The 21,526-nt window shown below is 42.8% G+C and overlaps 1 protein-coding gene across 1 annotated transcript; it reads left to right on the top strand.

The window, feature by feature from the left end:
* The first annotated feature begins 238 nt into the window (after positions 1–238).
* TMEM185A (transmembrane protein 185A) lies at positions 239–20,696 on the top strand. Its single transcript, XM_089684949.1, has 7 exons — positions 239–448; positions 5,562–5,738; positions 8,831–9,041; positions 12,357–12,440; positions 12,573–12,749; positions 13,507–13,630; positions 16,601–20,696. Exons 1-7 carry the CDS (start codon positions 411–413, stop codon positions 16,843–16,845), a joined length of 1,056 nt encoding a protein of 351 aa, XP_089541075.1. The 5' UTR covers positions 239–410; the 3' UTR covers positions 16,846–20,696.
* The last annotated feature ends 830 nt before the right edge of the window (positions 20,697–21,526 follow it).

Genomic DNA, 21,526 nt, shown 5'->3' with positions numbered 1-21,526 from the left:
CCCAGCACTGTGTCCCCTGATCACTGATATCCCTCGAACAGATGTCCCCCGATCACTGATGCCCCATCCCCCGAGTCGTGTCCCCCGATCACTGATGCCTCATTCCCCCGAGTCGTGTCCCCCGATCACTGATGCCCCATCCCCCCGAGTCGTGTCCCCCGATCACTGATGCCCCATCCCCCCGAGTCGTGTCCCCCGATCACTGGTATCTCCGCTGATAACTTCTGTGACAAGTCCCTCTGTCCGCCTAATGCAGCTCGCAGGTCTCCGTACCGTAATGACTAGAATAGAGGGGGCTGAAGCATCAGCCTGCTCCGTGTGTGTGCGCAGCTTGTCGGGAGAAGGGGCAGTGCGCGGTGGCGGTGGAGCGGGCCATGTCCTGTGTGTAGAGCCCGGAGAGCGGAGACATCATGAATCTCCGGGGCCTCTTCCAGGACTTCAACCCCAGGTGAGCCGCTGTGTACGGGCCCGAGGAGGGAGATCCGGGACTGGGCTGTCCGGATCAAGGAAGGCGTAGTGGAGAGGCCGAGGAGTCTGAGGCCTAGTGAGGGGAAGGAAATGGGGGGAGGGGGGACCGGACCGACTAGACGGGGCCTGCACTGCCTGATACTGGGAAAGGGTCCCGGGTGCCTCGATATGGGGGAAGGGTCCCAGGTGCCCCGATATGGGGGAAGGGTGCCCAGTGTCTTGGGAAGCTGCCCAGGTGCCCCGATATGGGGGAAGGGTGCCCTAGTTTCTGGGGAAGGGTCCCAGGTGCCCCGATATGGGGGAAGGGTGCCCTAGTTTCTGGGGAAGGGTCCCAGGTGCCCCGATATGGGGGAAGGGTGCCCTAGTGTCTGGGGAAGGGTCCTGCGTGCCCCAGTGTCTGGGGAAGGGTGCCTCACTATGGGGGGAAAGGTCCTGTGTGCCACGATATGGGGCGAAGGGTCCCAGGTGCCCCGATATGGGAGAAGGGTGCCCCAGTGTCTGGGGAAGGGTCCCAGGTGCCCCGATATGGGGGAAGGGTGTCGGGTGCCCCAGTGTCTGGGGAAGTGTGCCTTGATATGGAGGAAGGGTGCCCAGTGGTGTATTTTGATTTTGTGCTGCCCTAGGCAACACTAACATCTGCCCCCCCCCTTCTAAATTGGAGGGGAGAGAGCAAAATATAGATAAAAATGGAAAGAAAGAGAGATAAATTGGGAGAGTGATAGAGAGATGTAAAAAGAGGGAGAGAGAGAGAAAGGGAGGGAGAGAAAGGGAGGGAGAGAAAGAGATATAGAAAGAGGGAAAGGCAGCGATCAAGAGAGATAGAGGGAGAAATATAAAGAGAGAGGGAGAAAGATATAAAGAGAGATATGGAGGGAGAGAGAGAGATATAAATAGAGAGGGATAGAGGGGGAGAGAAATACAAAGAGTGAGAGAGAGAGAGGGGGGGGTATATATAAATAGAGAGGGAGAGAGATATAAATAGAGAGAGGGAGAGAGATATAAATAGAGAGAGGGAGAGAGATATAAATAGAGAGGTATAAATAGAGAGAGAGAGGGGGGGGGAGAGATATAAATGGAGAGAGATATAAATTGAGAGGGAGAGAGATATAAATAGAGAGAGAGAGAAAAGGAGGAGAGACATATAAAGAGAATAGAAACTAGGAGAGGGATATAAAGAGAGAGAGAGAGAAAGGGAGGGAGAGAGATATAAAGAGAGAGAGAAATAGAAAGATAGAGAGAGAGAGAGATCTAAAGAGAGAGAAATAGAAAGATAGAGGGAGAGAGGTATAAAGGGGGAGTAAGAGCGATATAAAGAGAGAGAAATATATAGAAAGAGATATAAAGAGAGAGAGAAATAGAGAAAAATAAAGAGGGAGGGAGAGAGAGCGGTAACAAGCGAGAGACTAAGCTGATAAGATAGGATTCCCAGTGTAGCTGGTACTTGTAGTCCTCCCTGGCTGTATAGATCTCACTATATGGGGGAAGGGTGCCAGGTGACTTGATATGGGGGGTGGGTGCCGGGTGCCCCAGTGTCTGGGGAAGGGTGACCCGATGAGTAAGGGTGCCGTGGCGAAGGGTCCTGGGTGCCCCGATATGGAGGAAGGGTCCTCAGTGCCCCAGTGTCTGGGGAAGGGTGCCCTGATATGGGGGTAGGGTGACCCAGTGTGTGGTGAAGGGTCCCGGGTGCCTCGATATGGGGGAAGGGTGCCCCAGTGTGTGGAGAAGGGAGCTTATTTAAGAGACCAAAAAATGGTGTGTACTAATTGCGATGTTTTGCTTCTACAGGAATTTTGTGGGTTTTTTTCCCTTCAGCCTGTAGAAGCAGCTGTATGTTAGTCTATGTGTCCATGCACATTAGGGAGTTTACAGGCAGATTGTCAGAGGAATGTTTAGAGGCAGAAAAAAACCCAGCAGAATCACATTTTGGAGAGGAGCTTTCAGGCTGAAACAATGCTTAACATTCGTAAATTTAGGACCGTTCTGTCTTCTCAAGTGTACATTGTTTATAGCGAAAAATGAACAGAAAGTGGAATGTTTGTGGAAAAAAAAAATCTCATAAAAGCAAATGTCTATTAACTCTCCCAAACTCTTGTGCAGTACGAGCCTCTGAGCATTTTTTTCTGCTCCTAGCGTGGATGGACCCTGAAGCACATCTGTTACTTTTTTTTTTCTAAATGCCCATAAAGAAGGAATTATTGTTTCTGCCATCAGTGCTACAGATCTTCACTCTCTAAGGCATCTTTCACATGGGGCGGATTCCGTCAACTTGATCCGCCTGCTCAGCAGAGGATATGTCTGCTGATCCCCGCTGAGCAGGTGGATGATAGGTCTGTGCCCGCTCTGCTTGTGCAGAACAGACACGACCACAGCCCACTGTTCTCTATGGGGTAGTCTGTTGAAAATGGACCGCCTGCCTGTTTTACATCTGACTGTCATCTGATCCTCTAGACCTCATGCTCGCATCCATCTGTATTTGGTGGACAGGACTGAATGCAGACGGGTGTAAATGGAAACATGTCCATTTCCACCTCCCTATAGAGAACAATGGGTAGTCCAATCAGGTCTACCTGAAAAATGGACAGCGGACCCGATCGGTCCACCCATGTGAAAGGGGCCTTATGGAGATAAGTTTGTTGTGGTGGATTGATGGTCCTGTGCTGCACCCAAAATAATGTAGAGGGCAGAAGAAGGGGGGCTTTCACAGGTTTATAGACCTATAATAGTGTTTAGGCCTGGCATTTAGCTGTTCAGCACCTAGCCCTGCATTGTCGGAGGTAGGTGTAGAGAATCGCAAGCTCCCTGTTGTCTAATATTACTGGGCATTAACTTCGGTTTGTTGGGCAGGGTAGCAGGGAGAAGAAGTATATCAGTTTGGTGAAGGGGGGTGGCAAACTGGTACTATGAAAGTATGACGCCAACCATTACTTACATACCCTTTAGAAATTTCTAGTTTTCTGGCTGCCATACTGGACCAATGGCTTGCATACTTTCTAGGTTGCTCAGAAGTTCTGACATGTTCTGCATGTTTTTTCTAGGTTTTGGCTCAGAAAGTTTTGAGGCCAGAGAGCCTGGGGCATTTTCAGAAGCATGTCAACAACAGCAGCCTTTATAAATCCCTTAGTAGTAGATTCTTTTAAGAAAATAGAGAGCAAAATGCTGTCTTCTCATTCTGAAAATGCTAATTGCCTGACTGTCTTGCTGACAAAACATTCAAGACCCTGACCAGGAACAATAAGTGCAGATATGAGCTTCTGACTTATGCATCCTTGTTCCAAGTCAGTGGTTCAGTTACTACTAAAGACAGTGAAGTTGGTTTACTTAGATGTTTGGGTTTGTAGAAAAACAGTCATACTCACCAAGGGGGATGCTGCACCTGTCTTCTAAGACCAAGAAGTGAGCGATCAATGAGTGCTGATCGCTCAGTTCTCGGTCTTCACTGAGCACAGAGCAGCAGTGTTAATTTTGTTGACAAAAATATTTTAGTTATAGTGTTCATCAACTTCGTGTTTTTAATGACGAAAACTACACAAAAATAAATTTAAAATTAAGTCAATAGACGAAAACTGTTGAAAATCAATTTAAATTTTCATTTAGTCCACTAAAATCAAATGGGTTTAGTTAAATCGCAATACATTATTTAAGCATTTCTCTAGGATTATAAGAATATAAGAATTTCTAAACTCATTATATACTCCTGGAGTAAAAATCTAATATGGTATTAAGGTTTGAACATGCACTACAGACACAGATTTAGCTGTTGTGATATATAACATCTTTGTTAATAAAATTAAGTTTCATAAACAAAAATATTGCTTTTTGATAAACAGAAGTGCAACTTTAATAAATAAAAAAAAAAAAAAAAAAAAATATATATATATATAAAACACTGTATACTCTATTGGCTGTAATGCCAGGCTACAAGTGGGGATGGGGAAGTAAATGGGAGTGAGGGAGTGCAGGATGCATTATACTTTGGGGACAGGGAGGAGATCTGCAAATGGGGATGGGGAAATAAGTGGGAGTGAGGGAATGCACAGGGCAGAGAACTGGACGGTCCGGGGAGGCAGTTATTTTACACAGTGCGAAGCACTGCTACCTTGCTGGGAGAGGAAACCCTCACCACGTCACATCCAGACAGACATGAATCTCAGTTCTTCTTCAGTGGTTTACAGGGCATTGTTCCAGAACTTGCAGACAGAGGGAGCCAATACAGCTTGCCAATATGGACGGGGCTGGAGCTTTTAACAGACAGGTGGAGCTTTGAAGAAAGTGGAAGTTTAAGTGGGTTCTAGAGATTTAGTCAACTAAAATGAACTAGAGATTTTAGTCAACTAAAATTAAAATGGCATTCTAGTTAAAACAAAATTTAAATTTAATGTCAAAATTAACAGTGCTGAGCGGTGACTGTCAACAACTGGTTCTCTGCTCCACCCCTCCAGCGCTCATTGGGGCACTGGGCTGTGGAGGGTGCAGGAGCGGCTGGCTCAGGTTTTCAGCGGCTCGATAAGAGGTTGAGCCAGCTGCTGGTCCAGGCATTTTGGGTGGATCTTGGAATGCCTCAATGACATCAGTTGACAGCAGACTTTAGCCCACTGTCAGCTGAAAGCATTTTATAATGTAAGCAGTGATCGTCTCTATGTGTACATTCACTCAAATGTGTGTAGTTTTGCAAGAAAATTATTTTTGTATTTGTTCTGTGTCAGTAAATTAAAGTATTCAAGTCAAAGCATCATTTTGAAGATTGCCTGGGACCAGAAGAGGCCCCCAATAGCACTCTATATAGTGCTTTCATGACAGGTTTGAGAGTACACGACTTATTGCAGTTGCATAAGGTGATAAAGAGAGAATTTCAATGAAAGCACAGCATAAAGATAATGAATGCATTTACATAATTAGCACTGTATGGCTTTCTTTTTACTGAGTGAGAAGTGCCAGTAAGAAGATTTAGTTTTTTTTTCTCTTAAGCATGATGCTGAAAAGGTTTGTACTTAGAATGGATGTTGACCTGAGTAGGCGTCCTTGGTTTTAAGACTGTGAATTTGCCATTGCTGTTAATGGTCTGACTGTAACATTTACGGTGTTCTGTTTTGCAGTAAATTTCTCATCTACGCGTGCTTGTTGCTGTTCTCTGTTCTCCTCTCCCTGCGCCTTGATGGTATTATACAGTGGAGCTACTGGGCGGTGTTTGCACCAATATGGCTATGGAAACTAATGGTAATTGTTGGAGCGTCTGTGGGAACCGGAGTATGGGCACGAAACCCTCAGTACAGGTATTTTAACCACTGTTCCACCAGAGCCATTTTTTTTTAGATTGTGCACCCATGTTAAAATGTAAATCTCTTCAAATCTCTAAACATTATGTATTTTCTGAAAGCAAATACCCTGAACAATAAAATGGTGGTGGATGCAATCACATCTTAGTGCACGTTTATCAAATGCATGTTTTCTGTACAAAACGCACTCTAGGTGCAAATAAACACAGTGGGGTTAATTTCCTAAAGGAAAATAGACTGTGCACTTTTCAAGTACAGCTGCACTCCGTTTCCATAGTGTATAGTGAATGTGGTGAAGCTCTGCTGATTTCCATAATCAAATCAGGTGCAAGGAAAAATGCTTTCTTTTTTTTGCACCACATTGGGTATTCTTTACAAAGTGAAGCTTCAACACATTCATTAAGCTCTGGGGAAAATTAGTGCAACTGCACTTGGAAAGTACTCACGTCTACTTACCTTTAGTAAATCAACTACTATATTACCCACTTTTTTTAGTACATTCTAAAAGATGATGGTGTGTCAAGTAAATAGATGCCAAATATGTTGAGACTTTAAATTGCCCGTGAAGTGGCAACACACTGCTGTACCCCAAATTGTCCTTAGGTAATGCTTTCAAAGCCTTTACAGGTTCAGTTTAAGTTAATTAAAACGGGTCTATTAGATCCCTAAGGTTACTTCTAAACTTCACAGAAACTGTTCAAAGCACAGATCATTCAATTTCATCCCTGGCCATAGCAGCCAGTGAGTAATGGAGAACCCGGAAGTGATGTAACAGTGAGGGGAATGTTTGCTGATCTCCCTCTGCTGTACTTGCCATGATGGCCTGGAAAACAGTATGTACTCTCCAGTGCTCCAGGGGATCAAATGCCAAAGGAAGGCCAGGGGAACCAGGACCAAGATAGCCTCTGATAGCCTTTCAGAGATGCTGCCCTTCTCAGATAGGGAAATCAACAACTGGAAAAGAGCAAACAGGATGCGCAAACCCCTAGTGCATTATCCAAGGTGTATTAATAAGTATAAAGGATAAAAACATACTCACAAACATAGCATATATATAAAGCTAAGTGGAGAGGTAGAGATGGCCTTAACAATAGCGGTGTCTCCGACAGTCAGTGTGGTCGGCTTTCTGACGCGTTTCTGGGACAAGTCCCGTTCCTTAGAGCTAGTCCATGATGGCCCTGGGCCCACAGTTGCACCAGCAGAACCCATTGACATATTTGAAATCCTGTTCTACCAGCTACTGTTTGTAAACTCTGCTGGTAGACATTTTTTCCCTCATTAAAATTTCCGTTAAATCAAGCAAAAGCACTTCATAAGGCATTTTGACCCACGCTGAAATGTAATGCAAATACATTGCAGCACAAGTTAAAATGCACAGCAGTGCATACTCTAAAATGCATAGTCTTCCAGGGTCCCTTAAAGTGACCAAAACTGAAAGGAAATCTACCCTGTGAAAGAAGTAACTTTATACTTGCCTGTTTGCCAGTGTGTTGAAACTTCCCACTGTTGAAGAGATGTTGGCATTGCTGCTGTATAATGCTTTGGGTTATATGAGATATCATGTCTCCCGTTGGGTATCGTGGTCAACCCCCTCCTCACCACCACCCTCTTTCCTTCCCCACTGACCACTATATTACAACCACACTACAAAAATTACCCTCTAAAGGTAATTTTCTGCTCTACCAATAATAATTCCAGACACTTGGTCAAATAAATAGTCAAATTTAGTTGTCTCAAAAAGCACGTAGCTATTTACACTGAAAACATAAACCTGTATAACCCCCATCCATTGGTCAAATATATACCAAATGTGCCAGTGAAAAAGGAGTCCTGTGCTGGAGTTACCCAAGTCACAATTGTATACAAAAAATACAGATTAAATTGTCTATGCTATATTAAATGTGCTAGATATATTGCAGTGGAGGCTATAGCAAACGCCCTAGAAAAGCAGTCCTATACAATAAATCTAAGTTGCATGCATATTTTTGTCTAAAGTATTAACATATATTGAAATTAGTACTGCGTAAAGTGTGTATTAAATACCCCAAGTCTGCCTGCGGCTACCTGTATGATCCAAAGAGGGTGCCTCCCACGGCTAATACTGCAGATGAACTTCAAAACAGCATGACCAACAGAGATGAAGGCTGCGCACATATCCTGGCTCTAGCCTCTAGTCTAGTGGTAAATTGGTGGTTCATAGCACTTCTTAAAAAGCCCAGTAGTCCATGATGTAATAGACCACCAATTTACAGCTTTTGATGAAGTGTTTGAAGCCGTGATTTGCATAGAGCTATCATCTTCATCATTCATGTCTTATTAAGTTCATCTGCGGAATTACCTAGGGAAGGCACAGTGTTTGAGTCGTACAGGTAGTGACACTTTGTAGCCAGATTTGCTTCCAAGACTTTTGTATTCCCATCAAGAATACAATTACTCATCTAATTAGGACAGCTGGCTTTGTGCCTGGTGGTTAGTCTTCCTACAAGATCATTAGGGTGTTGAGTTCCCTTAAAGAGAAGTACCACCCAAAAGGGAAAGCTCTGATCGTCGTGCCCCTTCCCCTTACTGTCTTCTGGGACACTTCACAGGTCCCAGAAGACTGCTAGACCAATCAGGAGGTGCAGCACGACTGAAGCCGCAAGCTGTCACAGCCTGTTGCCCACAGTTGTGATGCTGGCGCCAGGGAGAGAAGGGACGGCACGGGTGAGCATATTGCTGGATCTTGGGACAGGTGAGTGTGTGTTTATTAAAAGTCAGAAGCTACAGTTTTTGCAGCTGCTGACATTTAATTTACACAAAATTACTGGAACTCCGCTTTAAAGATGGATTTTCATATTAATGTCTCAGATGAGGGGAATGTGATGGAGTTTATTATTACCTTTACCTTTTAACCAGAACCCAGTAAAACTCTAGTCAATACAAGGATAAGAGTATTAATTGTTCAGAACAGGCAAGATGTTTATAGTTATGAATGTTTTTTTAATATTGTATGTGACGTGTTCTTTGTCATAGATCCTTCAGTATGCTTTCAATGTGCAGTCATCTTCTTCCGATATTTGCTGTAATGCCTTTTCTCTCTGATTCTGCAGGGCAGAAGGTGAAACCTGTGTGGAGTTTAAAGCTATGCTTATAGCGGTGGGGATTCACCTGCTTCTCCTGATGTTTGAAGTTCTAGTCTGCGATCGAATCGAGAGAGCAAACCACTACTTCTGGCTCTTGGTCTTTATGCCTCTGTTCTTTGTGTCTCCGGTTTCAGTTGCTGCTTGTGTATGGGGTTTCAGACATGACCGTTCTCTAGAAGTAAGTAAAATGGGCCTAGTATAAAGCATTTCATATACTGTATGGTTGTTTTTGTACCTTAATAATCTAGCCAAGAGGATAACATTATGAGGACAGTATTTATTAAGCCTTGATTTAAAGTGAAAGAATGTGCTTCTTTTATTTCTATTATTTTCCTAATAATGACTGCTTGCATGCCCAGTAGGTGATGGATTTGTCCACAATCCACAAAAGTCTAAAATTACCATTATTGTCTGGCAGTTAGTCAATAGAAGATTATGATCCTGAAATATTTTGCCGGTATCCTGCATATATTTGTGTATGTACTTTAGGCCTCGTGCACACAGGACTTTTGCCAACTCTCCTAGAAGCCTTTCCTCTTGGCAGCATTTTGGCAGAAGAAAACGCCTGGAGCTTGTAAAAGTGTGTAATACGTTAAGGCGCACCGAGAGATTTGGTATTCATTCATTTCATTGGCCAGAATAATTTATTAGCACAAAAGTGCAAAACACGTCCAACATTAATACATGTTTACAGGTATGGAGCGTTTTTTTTCTGCCAAAACGCTGCTGCCCCTGGATGCGCTGGCAGTGAGGGTTTTTTCTTTTTGCCTCCAAAGTCCTCTAAAAGCCTATGTATGCATGGACATGTAGGCTAACATGCAGACGTGTTTAGAGGCAGAGAAATAAAATCCTATGACCCTAGGAGCAGCTGAAAAAAAGTCCAATGTGTATTAGCCTTTGAACTGCGGGTTCTTGATTTCTTCAAAAAGAATGAACAAATTGTTTCAGATATTGCCTAGATTTTCCTATGTAGATCTGTCTGCTGCTGAGAATAATACAGTCCAGAGATCCAGGTAATAATGATTTATAGGTTGTATTATTCTCCACAGACCAAACAAGCTTGCAGAAATAAAATTCGGGGAAGCACAAAATGTCACCTAAATCTCTACTAACAATGAGGAGTTAGGGTCTTAGGATGACCGTACAGTGGCTGAACAAAATAAAACAGACTGCTTAATCTGTCTACACAAATGAGGTGGAAGGGGGAGGGATCCCCCTCGAAGGAACATCGAATTCTGACAGCGGCACCTGCTGCTGTTGGATTACACTGATCAGCGGCTGCAACTGATTGCCAACAGCTGCTGATTGAACTAAAAAAAAAATTCCAACATGTCCCTTGGACAGAAGTCAATTAAAAAAAGGAAATGTGACTTTGCTGTATAACACAACTGCAGTAGACAACTAATCTTACCAACCGGACACCTACAGGAGCATTGACACTGGCAAGAAAAAAAAGCTCAGAATAACCCCTCCCACTCTTAAATAACCTCAATTTTATTGTTAGGGACGTGGAGGATGGATGCCTTTTTTTTTCAGCGCTAATAGGAAAAGTGTAACCTTTTTTTGCTAGCTATTGATGAAATATATGAAATCAAGATTTATGCTATATTGCCACTAAACTGGATTTTATGTGGAGCTATTTAGATAGGCTTTACCTAATCCTGATCTTGGAGTCCTCTGGAGACCGGACGTGCGGGGCTAGCCTGGAGTGTAACGTTCCGACACTGGGCTCTAGTGGGCCAGACCTTTTTTGTACTGGAAAAAGTTGCTTTCCCAGTCCAGAACCATGGCAAGTCTTGCTTGTACTGGGTACCTCCAGCTCATACTCCACTAACAATTCTGGTGCTGCCTGTAGTGTGTCTTCTGAGGTGTCCAACACCAACGGCCTATAATTATGCCCTCTTTGGAGTCTTTCCTAGCTTCCTCGGGGCTTGCACCCTTCCTCTGCTCTATCTAGAGAGGATTTCACTGCAGTCATGCAGGATTTTATGTGCCAAATGGAATGTATTGCTGGCTTTTTCTACAAGGGCCATAAATGCACTCCCACACATTCACAAGCAGAATCTCTATCTAATGTGCCCTGCAGCCTCTGAACCTTCTTTTGTCTGTTGCAGTCCCTGAAGATGAACTTGCACCTGTGGTGTCACAGTGTTCTCCCATTACTCCAAAACTGAAAACAGACAATTTGACTCTTATTTATGGAGTACATACCTCCTTAAAGCTTGTGGGGTGGCTTGTAGCCTCTACTAGTGCTGTCCCCAATCTGGGTTCCTTTAGAGCTTCCAAGTCCGCCAAGACCTTTCTGGTGCACCTGCAGTTTGCAGTCTTCCTTAGTGACAGGATTTTTGTACCTCCCAAACATCAGCCTTGTAACTGTTTGAAAAGGATGTGGTAAGTGGGCTGCCCCCTCTGTGGATGTCCCATTTTAACAATCTGCATCTGCAATTCCACTTGAGGATGCACTTGTCTTTAAAACCCCATTAAAGGCTGGAGGCCTATTCCAGAGGTTTGTTCTCCCTGAGAGGCCCTGCCAAGACCTTTCTTGACTATGACCCTAATCTGTTAAACCCCAGCTGACTGGGCAAACGCTATTAGAAGGGATCTAAACACTTTGGCAGTTGATCCCTTTGATCACAGAGCTTTTGGAACCCATGCCTGCAGCCCTGAGCTACAGTGTAGATGAGTTGTTGAAGGTCTCCTACCTCACCTCCAGAATGATTCTTCTGTCGGTGAAAATAAGGAGGACTCTTTAGGACCACAGAGCCTGCATTTAAAAAGCACTTGCACCACGTGACCTTTAGGAGAGCATCCCCAAGGAGGCATCCTCCCTGAAAGGATGCTGTCAGTGGCAAGAGTACTCCTCTTCTCCAGGAAAAAGAAGCCTTTGGGGTCAGTCTCAGAAGAATCACTCCTCAACAGAGGTCCAGAAAAATCCTTTTTGTTACTGCTTGTTCTCAAACCCATATTCTGAACCCAAGACTATCACTCAGTTTACTTTCAAGTCTTGGGCTTGCAATTCCCTCCATGCTCAGATAAAATCTTCTTCAATATGAGGGTACGGCTCCACTGTTCCAAGTGTGGGGATGTCTGTTGGCATTGCGAATGCTTGTACATATTATTGCACCGTCCAGCCACAGCAGCTTTCTGCCTTTCGTAGAGGTTTTTGCAGGCTGCCAGCAGAAGGGCTGTATGGTGCAACTGTGCTTTTGTTTGCAGCAGAATGCTAACATTTTGTTGGCTGTTTCCCACCACTTAGGTGGACTGCTCTTGGAGGAATGCTGGGAGAAGGAGGGTTATCCTGGGCTTACTGTGTCAAATGCTTCTGTAAACCGCAGTATAACTGTCTAAAACGTCCTGTGTCCCTCAATGGAGTCCATTAAAAGGATTAAATAAAATTGACAAGTGGCTATGTTCTTCTGAGAAATATATATATGCTCTCAAATTATGTTTATTGGGATATAGAAAACTGTTTTCATTTTCCCCTCTTTTGCAGTTGGAGATCTTGTGCTCTGTTAATATATTGCAGTTCATATTCATTGCACTAAGACTTGACAGCATCATCACTTGGCCATGGCTGGTAAGCATTTTTCCCCTTGATTAAAGCCATGTGTGTCTGTCACAGTTTTAGCATTCTTTTGCATAGCTTAGTTTTAATTAGTTACACATGGTATTTTTTTATTTATGATTTAACTATTTCTTTTCTATTTAGGTGGTGTGTGTACCCCTCTGGATTCTTATGTCCTTCCTGTGTTTGGTGGTTTTGTATTATATTGTGTGGTCCGTCCTTTTCTTGAGATCCATGGATGTCATAGCTGAACAAAGACGGACACATATCACCATGGCGGTTAGCTGGATGGCTATAGTTGTGCCATTACTCACTTTTGAGGTATTTACAGTGGACAATGTAAACAAATCTTTCTGATGCTAATATGCTCACATTTAAATGCGATTGAACCAAATGCGTGTAAATAGTGGATTGTAAGACTTGCCAACTTATTTTGAGCCAATGGCCTTTTATATATTGAGTCACTGGCTTAGAACAAATATGCAGATCAGATATATCTGAGAAGAGACAAAAGTTCTTACCTGCATTCTTGGTCTGGGCCAGCACATTGAAGCGAGAATGTCAATATGACAGCCAGGCATTTTCACAAAGAGAGGTTAGCAGTTACAGAGCCCCTTTGTATATCTTACAGGATTACTTTAAGTCAGCTGATGTTAAAGCCTAACTCAGGGCTTCCTCACGCCATCATCCTGTGATGCACTGATTTCTCTTTGGATCTTCATTTGTAGTGGATGGTTCTCAGTGATGCAGAGCTGCAGTGATGTGATGACGTCAGCACTGCTCTCTGCATCATTACAATGCTGTGACAATGTTCCCTCGAGGGCTGGGCCCAGAACACCCTGCACTAAGTATCTTCTCAGTGCTCCAGGTTGAATAATGCTGGGCAGTTAATATTGCAGCCAGAGCTGTTTTTTGTTTATTTCTTTCTGGGGGACATTTAAAAAAAAAAAAAATAAATAAAAATTAGCCGAGAGTTGGCATTTTATCAATTCAGATTTGTGTTATCTTGTGTACAGACAAAATCAGTTGAGCTTATTGAGTTGTACTGATATTATTTATGTTTTTATATCTCTTTTAGATTCTGCTTGTACATAGACTGGATGGCCATAACTTGTTCTCCTACATCCCGATCTTTGTCCCTTTATGGCTTTCTTTAATCACTTTGATGGCAACAACATTCGGGCAGAAAGGAGGCAATCACTGTGAGTAGTAATTAATTTTAATTGTATCAAAGCCTGGCCTATAGTCAAGCTTTAGATTGTGTTACATAAGTGTTGGTTAGCTCAGAGTGGGTGAGTGTTTTTAAAGTGAGTCCACGTCATTCAGAAAAGCAAAGTCCATGAACATAGATTTCTGATGCAGGGGTCTTCTCTACCAAACTACTACTGCCATGAGTTCTCGTCAGTTTTGGCATATATAACGACCATGCACACTTGTGTACTCACACGGCCTGTACACTGGATTGAAGGTTACATCCCACCCAAGACACTTGAGAACCTTCAGACTCCAGGCCCTGATCCAGGACTACTAAACCGGGGGAAAGCTCAAAGCACATCTTTCTCCACTCACATGCTGGAGTTTCCCCAACTGCAAACTTGAGTATTCCATGTCATCTTTATTTATTTCATGTACTTGTATAGCGCTGTCAATTTGCGCAGCGCTTTACATACATATATTGTACATTCACATCAGTCCCTAACCCTCAAGGGGCGTACAAGCTAAGGTCCCTAGCTTATATTCATACATACTAGGGCCAGTTTAGACAGGAATCAATTAACCTACCAGCATGTCTTTGGAGTGTGGGAAGAAACCAGAGTACCCGGAGGAAACCCTCGCAGGCACAGGTAGAACATACAAACTCCAGGCAGGTGGTGCTGTAGTTGGGATTCGAACCAACGACCCTAGTACTGCCAGGTGGAAGTGCTAACCATTAAGCCACTGTGCTGCCCTTTCTTAATCTCACACTGTGGCAGGTTCTCACACTGTTGCAATTAAGAGCCTTGTAATTGATGTAGACTTTTAGTGTTCAAATATACAGATGATTTTAAATTGCTTGGTAACCTGACATTAAATGGCTTGTTCAAACTGCCACTCACTGCATGCATTTCAGTGCATTGAGGTGCATTGCAATTACTAGCCTATTAAAAACAAATAGTCTGGAATGCATCCCAGCGAACAAAAAGGCGTGTCATGCTGCACCTTTATGAAGCGCACTAAAAAATTGAATGGTTCCATAGCATACCAATGTGTGTATGGTGCATTCCCGTGTTACAGTAATGAATGTGTTTTTTACCACGTCACTAAAAAGCGCCGGTGTGAACAAGTCCTTATTCTTTGTTGACCAAACCTCAGTAGTGATAAACTTTAATCAACATGTTGCTGATTCGCTGTCATCAAGGTACCCTTGTTTATTAAGCTACTATAAGGCCCTTTTAACATAGGTGATCCAGTCAGGCCTGCCTGTTGTTTTTTTTCAGGCGGTTTTGATTGGATGGTCCATGTATCCTATGGACTGGAGGGTGTAAACGGACTTGTCTGTTTACACCCGCCTACCTTCAATCTGATCTGGTCCGCTGAAAAAGAAAAAATGAAGGCGATCAGCCCCCTTCCTTCTAGGCAGACCATATCGAAGGGTAGTCAGGTGTAAACAGACAGTGGAGTCCCTTTACACCTGGTCGTCCATAGAGCAGAGCATGCTGAGTCTGTGTCCGCTCTGCATAAATTGAGCAGATACGAACCTGTCATCTGCCTGCTTAGCTCTGACCAGTATGTGTATATGTGTGTGTGTGTGTGTGTGTGTGTGTGTGTATATATACACACACATATTTTAAAGGTTTATGCTTAAACCTTAACCCACACAGCTTGCTATGGGGGCACTTGCAGGAAGATGATGTGGACAGTTCCGGGGGAACTGCTAGAGAAGAAAGGGACCACTCTGCAAAATTGTTGCTCAGAGAAGGTAAGTATGAACTCAGGAGGTTGAATTGAAAAAAAAATACTCCGATTCTCCCATTCATAGACTTGATGTGGATAGAATAGAGTAATCACTCCTGCTGTGCTATTTTGTTCTGATGAACTGGAGCCTTGCCTGCCCTTGGAACACTCTAATCCGTGTTGTCACTGATCATTTGGGAAAAACACAACCGTTGGCTGTACAAAAGTTGATCAGTACATCAGCCTGTGTACAACCAGCCTGCCCATGCATGGATCGAAATTCAACCAGTCCCTGCTGAACTGGCTGAATTATGATCCATGTATGGCCTACCTTTACTCACAAAGTTGTATTCCTTGTTGCCATGATATCTGCGAAGTGGGTGTTTGAGCTGTCAGCCTTTTCTTGCAAAGAACCCATTCTGGTCTTACACAAGAACAAAGGGTGATGAGACCCTGAACTTCTTGCCTACTAAAAGTAGTTTTGGCCTTTCACCTTAACCGGGTCATTGTTCTTCCATCTTTCTGTCTGGCTCCAGTTCATCTGAAAAATTTCCCTTGATTGCCTATAGTAATCTTTCCATCAGAAAGACTGACTCTATCATTCCTGCGGGTCCCTGTAAGGGTGGACCTGGCTTCTTGTTTCCATCATTTCACGGTGGATCAGACAGACCATCTCTCAGGCTTACAGTCCTAAAAATCATTAGAAACATGACCTTTCCTGTCAAGGCATATTCCACTAGATCTGTAAAACCTTCCTGGGCACTTCAGCATCAGGTTACGGTTTGTCAGATTTACAAGCTGCTACCTGATCTTTTGTTCAAACATTCTGGTTCTACCAGGTGGATGTTCAGACTGTTGCCCACTCCACAGCTAGACTGCTTTTGGACATCTCAACAGTCTAAAGCAGGCCATACAGTAAGCACATTTTCTTTCCTGGAAATAAAATTGCTCAATTTCCCCCTTCCAACACATTCAGTGTTGATGGGATGAATTCCCCAATCCCCCCCTTTGCTAGCAATGGATCAACTTCAGTACAACCCGCATGCTCATACATGAATTAAAATTCGTCCAGTTCAGCAAGGACCTTCGATCCATCGATGAATCATAATTTGGGTCTGGGAAGGTTTGACAAAGATGGAAGTGCCTTAGCACAATTTGGAGCATATGTGCCCACATGTATAGGCCTAAAAGGTATTGGTTATAGTTGCTTTCTCCTAACAAATCACAATTTGTTCCAGGGTGGTTTGGCATTCGGAAAGACTTCTGTCAGTTCCTGCTAGAGATCTTCCCTTTCCTCCGGGAATATGGAAATATATCATATGATATTCATCATGAGGACAGTGAAGATGCCGAAGAAACGCCTGTACCAGAACCTCCCAAAATTGCCCCAATGTTTCGAAAAAAGACTGGCGTAGTAATTACACAAAGCCCTGGCAAATATGTTGTGCCTCCACCCAAGCTGAACATTGATATGCCAGATTAAAGGGACTTCAAGAACTTGCCTAGGAGTACTTACCTGTTTCCAGCCCGAAGGTAAAAGCAGCTCTTCACAATGAGACCAGATTATATACGCTACTGACCTCACTTCAATTTTGTTTTTTTGTTTTTTTTTTGCTTTGTTTTTAAAAACTCTATTTTTAAAATGCAGCATAACATTACATATCGGTGCTGCTGCATTGAAATCTTCTCTCCCTGACCATGTCAGCTCAGCTAACAATCGATCAATGTAGCTATTCATTACGTGCTTGGACATCTAAGAGAATAAATTAATGTTATTGTGAACTGCCATTTGGCATACCTGTAAAGGTTATTCTTGTGTTTGACGTGCAGCTATTATGCAAGGCTCCTTCTGCTTTGGATAAAACTCTTGCATTACCTACTTTATACCACTAGTGTATTTTTATGTATGAAATACTGACCTATTAAAACCTGAGCACTGCTTCTGTAGTAGTAAACAGGGAATCTCCATTCTGGACCAGGATCTCACTTTTCACCTGCCAGAGAAACTGAATAGAGCAGCCAATCAATTTAAAAAAAACATGCCCCATGAGTGCTATTATATGTAGAGGGCTGACTTGAGTCTACAAAGTGAATTTTAACAATAAAAAGAAGAGTTGCATTTGCTTATAAAAGGAAATCAGGGTGGAGGGAGCAACCTTCACCCTTTTTAGAAGTCAAAGGCAATAAGGCACTATAAAGGATAAATTCACCTTTTGTAACATGTTACAGCCGTATTCAGGTTGTAACATGTTTTTGTCTCAGTAGCTCCTCTGCACTACCCTGATCCCGTTGTGACAGCCAGCCGGGGATCATCTACCTGCACTTGCTGCCACAATTCAAAACAAAATGTGGCTGTGTGGGGCCCCACCCATTCAGTTTGTCATTCATTCATAGAGTTCTGCAAATGGGAGAACTACAAGTGCCGCCCTTCCAGCTGTCGACTTGTAGTAATTCTCAATGAACTACCAAGGCGCTGTTGAGCCCTCTGGTAGTTCGGTGATGCTTCCTGTCAAAGTGTAACTGCCCTGCCTGCCTTTACGAGGTATGAGTAGACAGCTTACACCGGCAGTCTGCAAGAGCCCTGCATTACACCCGTGGTCTGCTGATCGCAGGTGCAATGTTTTACAGGCTCCTATAGCAAAAAAAAAAATAGGCATTTTATTTTTTACCAAGGTGAACTTATACTTTAAATTTAGCCTGAAAAAGCCATTTAAAAAGAATACCTACAAAAAAATTACTTGTTGATGTGCCTGCCTTAGAACTTAAAATCTATCCTGGACAGCTGATAGGCAGCTGCATTTAGAAACAATTTGCATATGTATGGTCCTTGAGGGAAGAATCTTTGAGTCAATGATCTGGAACAAGTATGCAGCCAGTAAAGTCAGCAATCCTGTTCTGCATACTTGTTTTGGGTGAGTGATTGTTATAAAGCCTGACAGCCAGGCATTTTGCATTTTTTAGAAGGGGATTAGCAATGACAAGTTCTATATTTCTGTATGACAGTTTTTCTTAACATATAAAAAGGCCATTTTAATGTCCTGGACTATGTACTTCTTAAATATAACACTCTCTGACTTTCCAGTGCTTCAATAAAATGTTGGCAATCTCCAGCACTTTGCCACAAAAAAGGTCAGTGGGCCCCCCAAAAAATAATAAAAATGCCCCAGTCCTTAAGTTGACATTTTGTTCATGTATTCTCCATTGACCATCTCGACGTAGAAATACCCTCTGATGACACCTAAAAAGATGCTAGCATTTGAGAAGCAAGCATTGACCCAATCCTAACCCTAGGATGATTATTATAATTATTTGTTTTTTTGTAGGTATTGCAGCCTTGCTTGTTTTGTATAGTATTTATAAAATTGTTTTAGCAATGTAATATATTCTGTTCAAATTATACTTGTGTACAGTATAAAATGTTAAATACAAAATATTTTTTTAAATAAGATTTGTTTGTAAAAAAATAAAGCTTATGTTTCCAGATTTGTCATTTAAAATTTACATTTTAAATATTGTCAGATATGTATCATAAAAAAAAGCCAGTACCTTGTTTGTGTTTTTTTTCCATTCTTTCTCACACTGATTTAGGAAATCACTATCCGAACTGAATGTTAATTACAGTTGTGTCCAAAATTATTCAACCCCCACTGAAATTGAGTGTTTTGGCCAGTTTGACATTGCTTTTGATCATTCAGTCATCTTGCTTACATTTACATTAAAGAGGCACTTGTAGGTCAGACAAATATAACATAACAGTTATAATGAAATAACCACAAATGTCTTTTCTGTGCTCACAGCATTATCAGTTTTATTCAACCCCCAAGTGACATTCAATCTTAGTACTTAGTACAGCATCCTTTTACAGTTATAACAGCTTTTAAACGTGAAGCATAGCTTGACACAAGTGTCTTGCAGCGATCTACGGGTATCTTCGCCCATTCTTCATGGGCAAAGGCCTCCAGTTCAGTCACATTCTTAGGCTTGCGCACTGCAACTGCTTTCTTTAAGTCCCACCAGAGGTTCTCAATCGGATTTAAGTCTGGTGACTGCGATGGCCACTCCAAAATGTTCCAGCCTTTCCTCTGCAACCATGCTCTAGTGGACTTGGAGGTATGCTTGGGATCATTGTCCTGTTGAAAGGTCCAACGTCTCCCAAGCCTCAGGTGTGTGACGGACTGCATCACGTTTCCATCCAATATCTCCTGGTACTGAAGAGAATTCATGGTACCTTGCACACGCTGAAGCTTCCCTGTACCTGCAGAAGCAAAACAGCCCCAAAGCATGATTGACCCTCCACCATGCTTCACAGTAGGCAAGGTGTTCTTTTCATCATAGGCCTTGTTCTTCCTCCTCCAAACATAGCGTTGATCCATGGGCCCAAACAGTTCTAATTTTGTTTCATCAGTCCACAGAACACTATCCCACAACTTTTGTGGTTTGTCCACATGGCTTTTGGCATACTGCAGTCGACTCTTCTTATTCTTTGGAGACAGCAAGGGGGTACGCCTGGGAGTTCTGGCACGGAGGCCTTCATTACGCAGTGTGCGTCTTATTGTCTGGGCTGAAACTTCTGTACCCACATCTGACAAATCTTTTCTCAGTTCCTCAGCAGTCACACGGGGACTTCTCTCCACTCTACGCTTCAGGTAGCGCACAGCAGTCGAAGTCAGCATCTTCTTTCTGCCACGACCAGGTAGCGTTTCAACAGTGCCCTTTGCCTTGAATTTGCGAATGATGCTTCCTAAGGTGTCTCTTGGTATGTTTAACATCTTTGCAATCTTCTTATAGCCATTGCCCTTCCTGTGAAGAGAAATCACCTCTTCTCTTGTCTTCCTGGACCATTCTCTTGCCTTCACCATGTTTGTAACCACACCAGTAAATGTCTAGAAGGAGCTGAGTATCACAGTCATTTTAAAGCTGCCTAATTGGTGCTTATTATGCTTGATTGCTGCTCGGTGACATCCACAGGTGTTTTCAATACCTGATGGAAAGCACCTGTATGAACCTCTGTTCTTCAGAGTGGTAGTCTTTAAGGGGTTGAATAATTGTGGCAATGAAGAAACCACATAAGAACCATTTACTACTGTATTACATAAACAATTGATGTCATTTTAGTTGCATTTGGGTAGTTACAACGTCCTTGTAGGATTTGATTCTGAATACAATTCCAAATGTACACTATAGTCCCTAAACCCCTTTACAGCATTGGGGGTTGAATAATTTTGGACACAACTGTATTATGCACTGAAACAGTGTTGCTTGTAAAGTTTACTGACGAACCTTTAATAACAAGTTTCTGTTGCAAGTGTTCAGTAAACTTTGAATGTCTTAAGATTTTTTGGTGTTTGGACTGTTATTTACAAACATACTGGAGCTGATTAGCAATGGAACATAATAAGGCCCCTTTTACACGAATGTTCCGATCGGATTCGCTTGTCCATTTTTTCATCTGCTTACATCCAATCCACTAAAAACAGACCGGGATGGGGATCCATTCCTCTTCTGTCCAGCGAATCTGATCGGATGGCAGTGGGGTTTACATCCGACCGCCTATAGAGGAGAGCGGACTGTGTCTGCTCTGCATAAGTGGAGCAGACACAGACCTCTCATCTGCCTGCTCAGCAGGGATCAGATCCTCTGCTAAGCAAGCTGTTGCAGGCGGAGTCTGCCTCCTGTGAAAGGAACCTAAACTGGACATGTTGCCGAAATTAAACATTCCATTGTTTTGGCTAGTGATTTAAAACCATTTTTAAATATTTGTATACAAGGGTTGTTTTACAAAGAATTCCTAGCTCACTATGGGTTGATAAAGAGACAGTGCAGCAGCTGCTTTATCCATAGAGTTCCAGAGAACTGACTTAATCATTTCTATCCATATTAGAAATATGCAGGGAACTCTGGAATCACAGTACATTGCCCACTTTCAACACTCAATATTTCATTTTGGCGTGTAAGTGCTAGCCTAAAAAGTGATTCAGCATTTACAAAGCCGTTGCAGATTCTAAAGAAAAAAAAAAAGTTGAGCTTTCTACATTTACTAAAGCCAACACTATCAATTAGGCTGTGTTCACATCTCTCTATGCCCATTTTAATGTGTTATCAAAATTGTGTTTTCATGCGCTGCTTCAGCCATCAATAGGACATTGCAGGGCAACGCATATAAA

This window comes from Staurois parvus, unplaced genomic scaffold, assembly GCF_062004578.1.
Source record: "Staurois parvus isolate SC_StPar_1 unplaced genomic scaffold, SC_StPar_1.0 ptg000361l, whole genome shotgun sequence".
In the NCBI taxonomy this organism is placed as follows: Eukaryota; Metazoa; Chordata; class Amphibia; order Anura; family Ranidae; genus Staurois; species Staurois parvus.
Note: the sequence above shows the minus strand (reverse complement) of the source record. Positions and strands in the feature narration are given on the sequence as shown.

Coding starts and splice junctions, on each gene's coding strand:
- TMEM185A (XM_089684949.1), top strand. CDS start 411: ATGAATCTCCGGGGCCTCTTCCAGGACTTCAACCCCAG. Junction 5,739..8,830: donor GCACGAAACCCTCAGTACAG/GTATTTTAACCA, acceptor CTGATTCTGCAG/GGCAGAAGGTGAAACCTGTG. Junction 12,750..13,506: donor TGCCATTACTCACTTTTGAG/GTATTTACAGTG, acceptor TATCTCTTTTAG/ATTCTGCTTGTACATAGACT.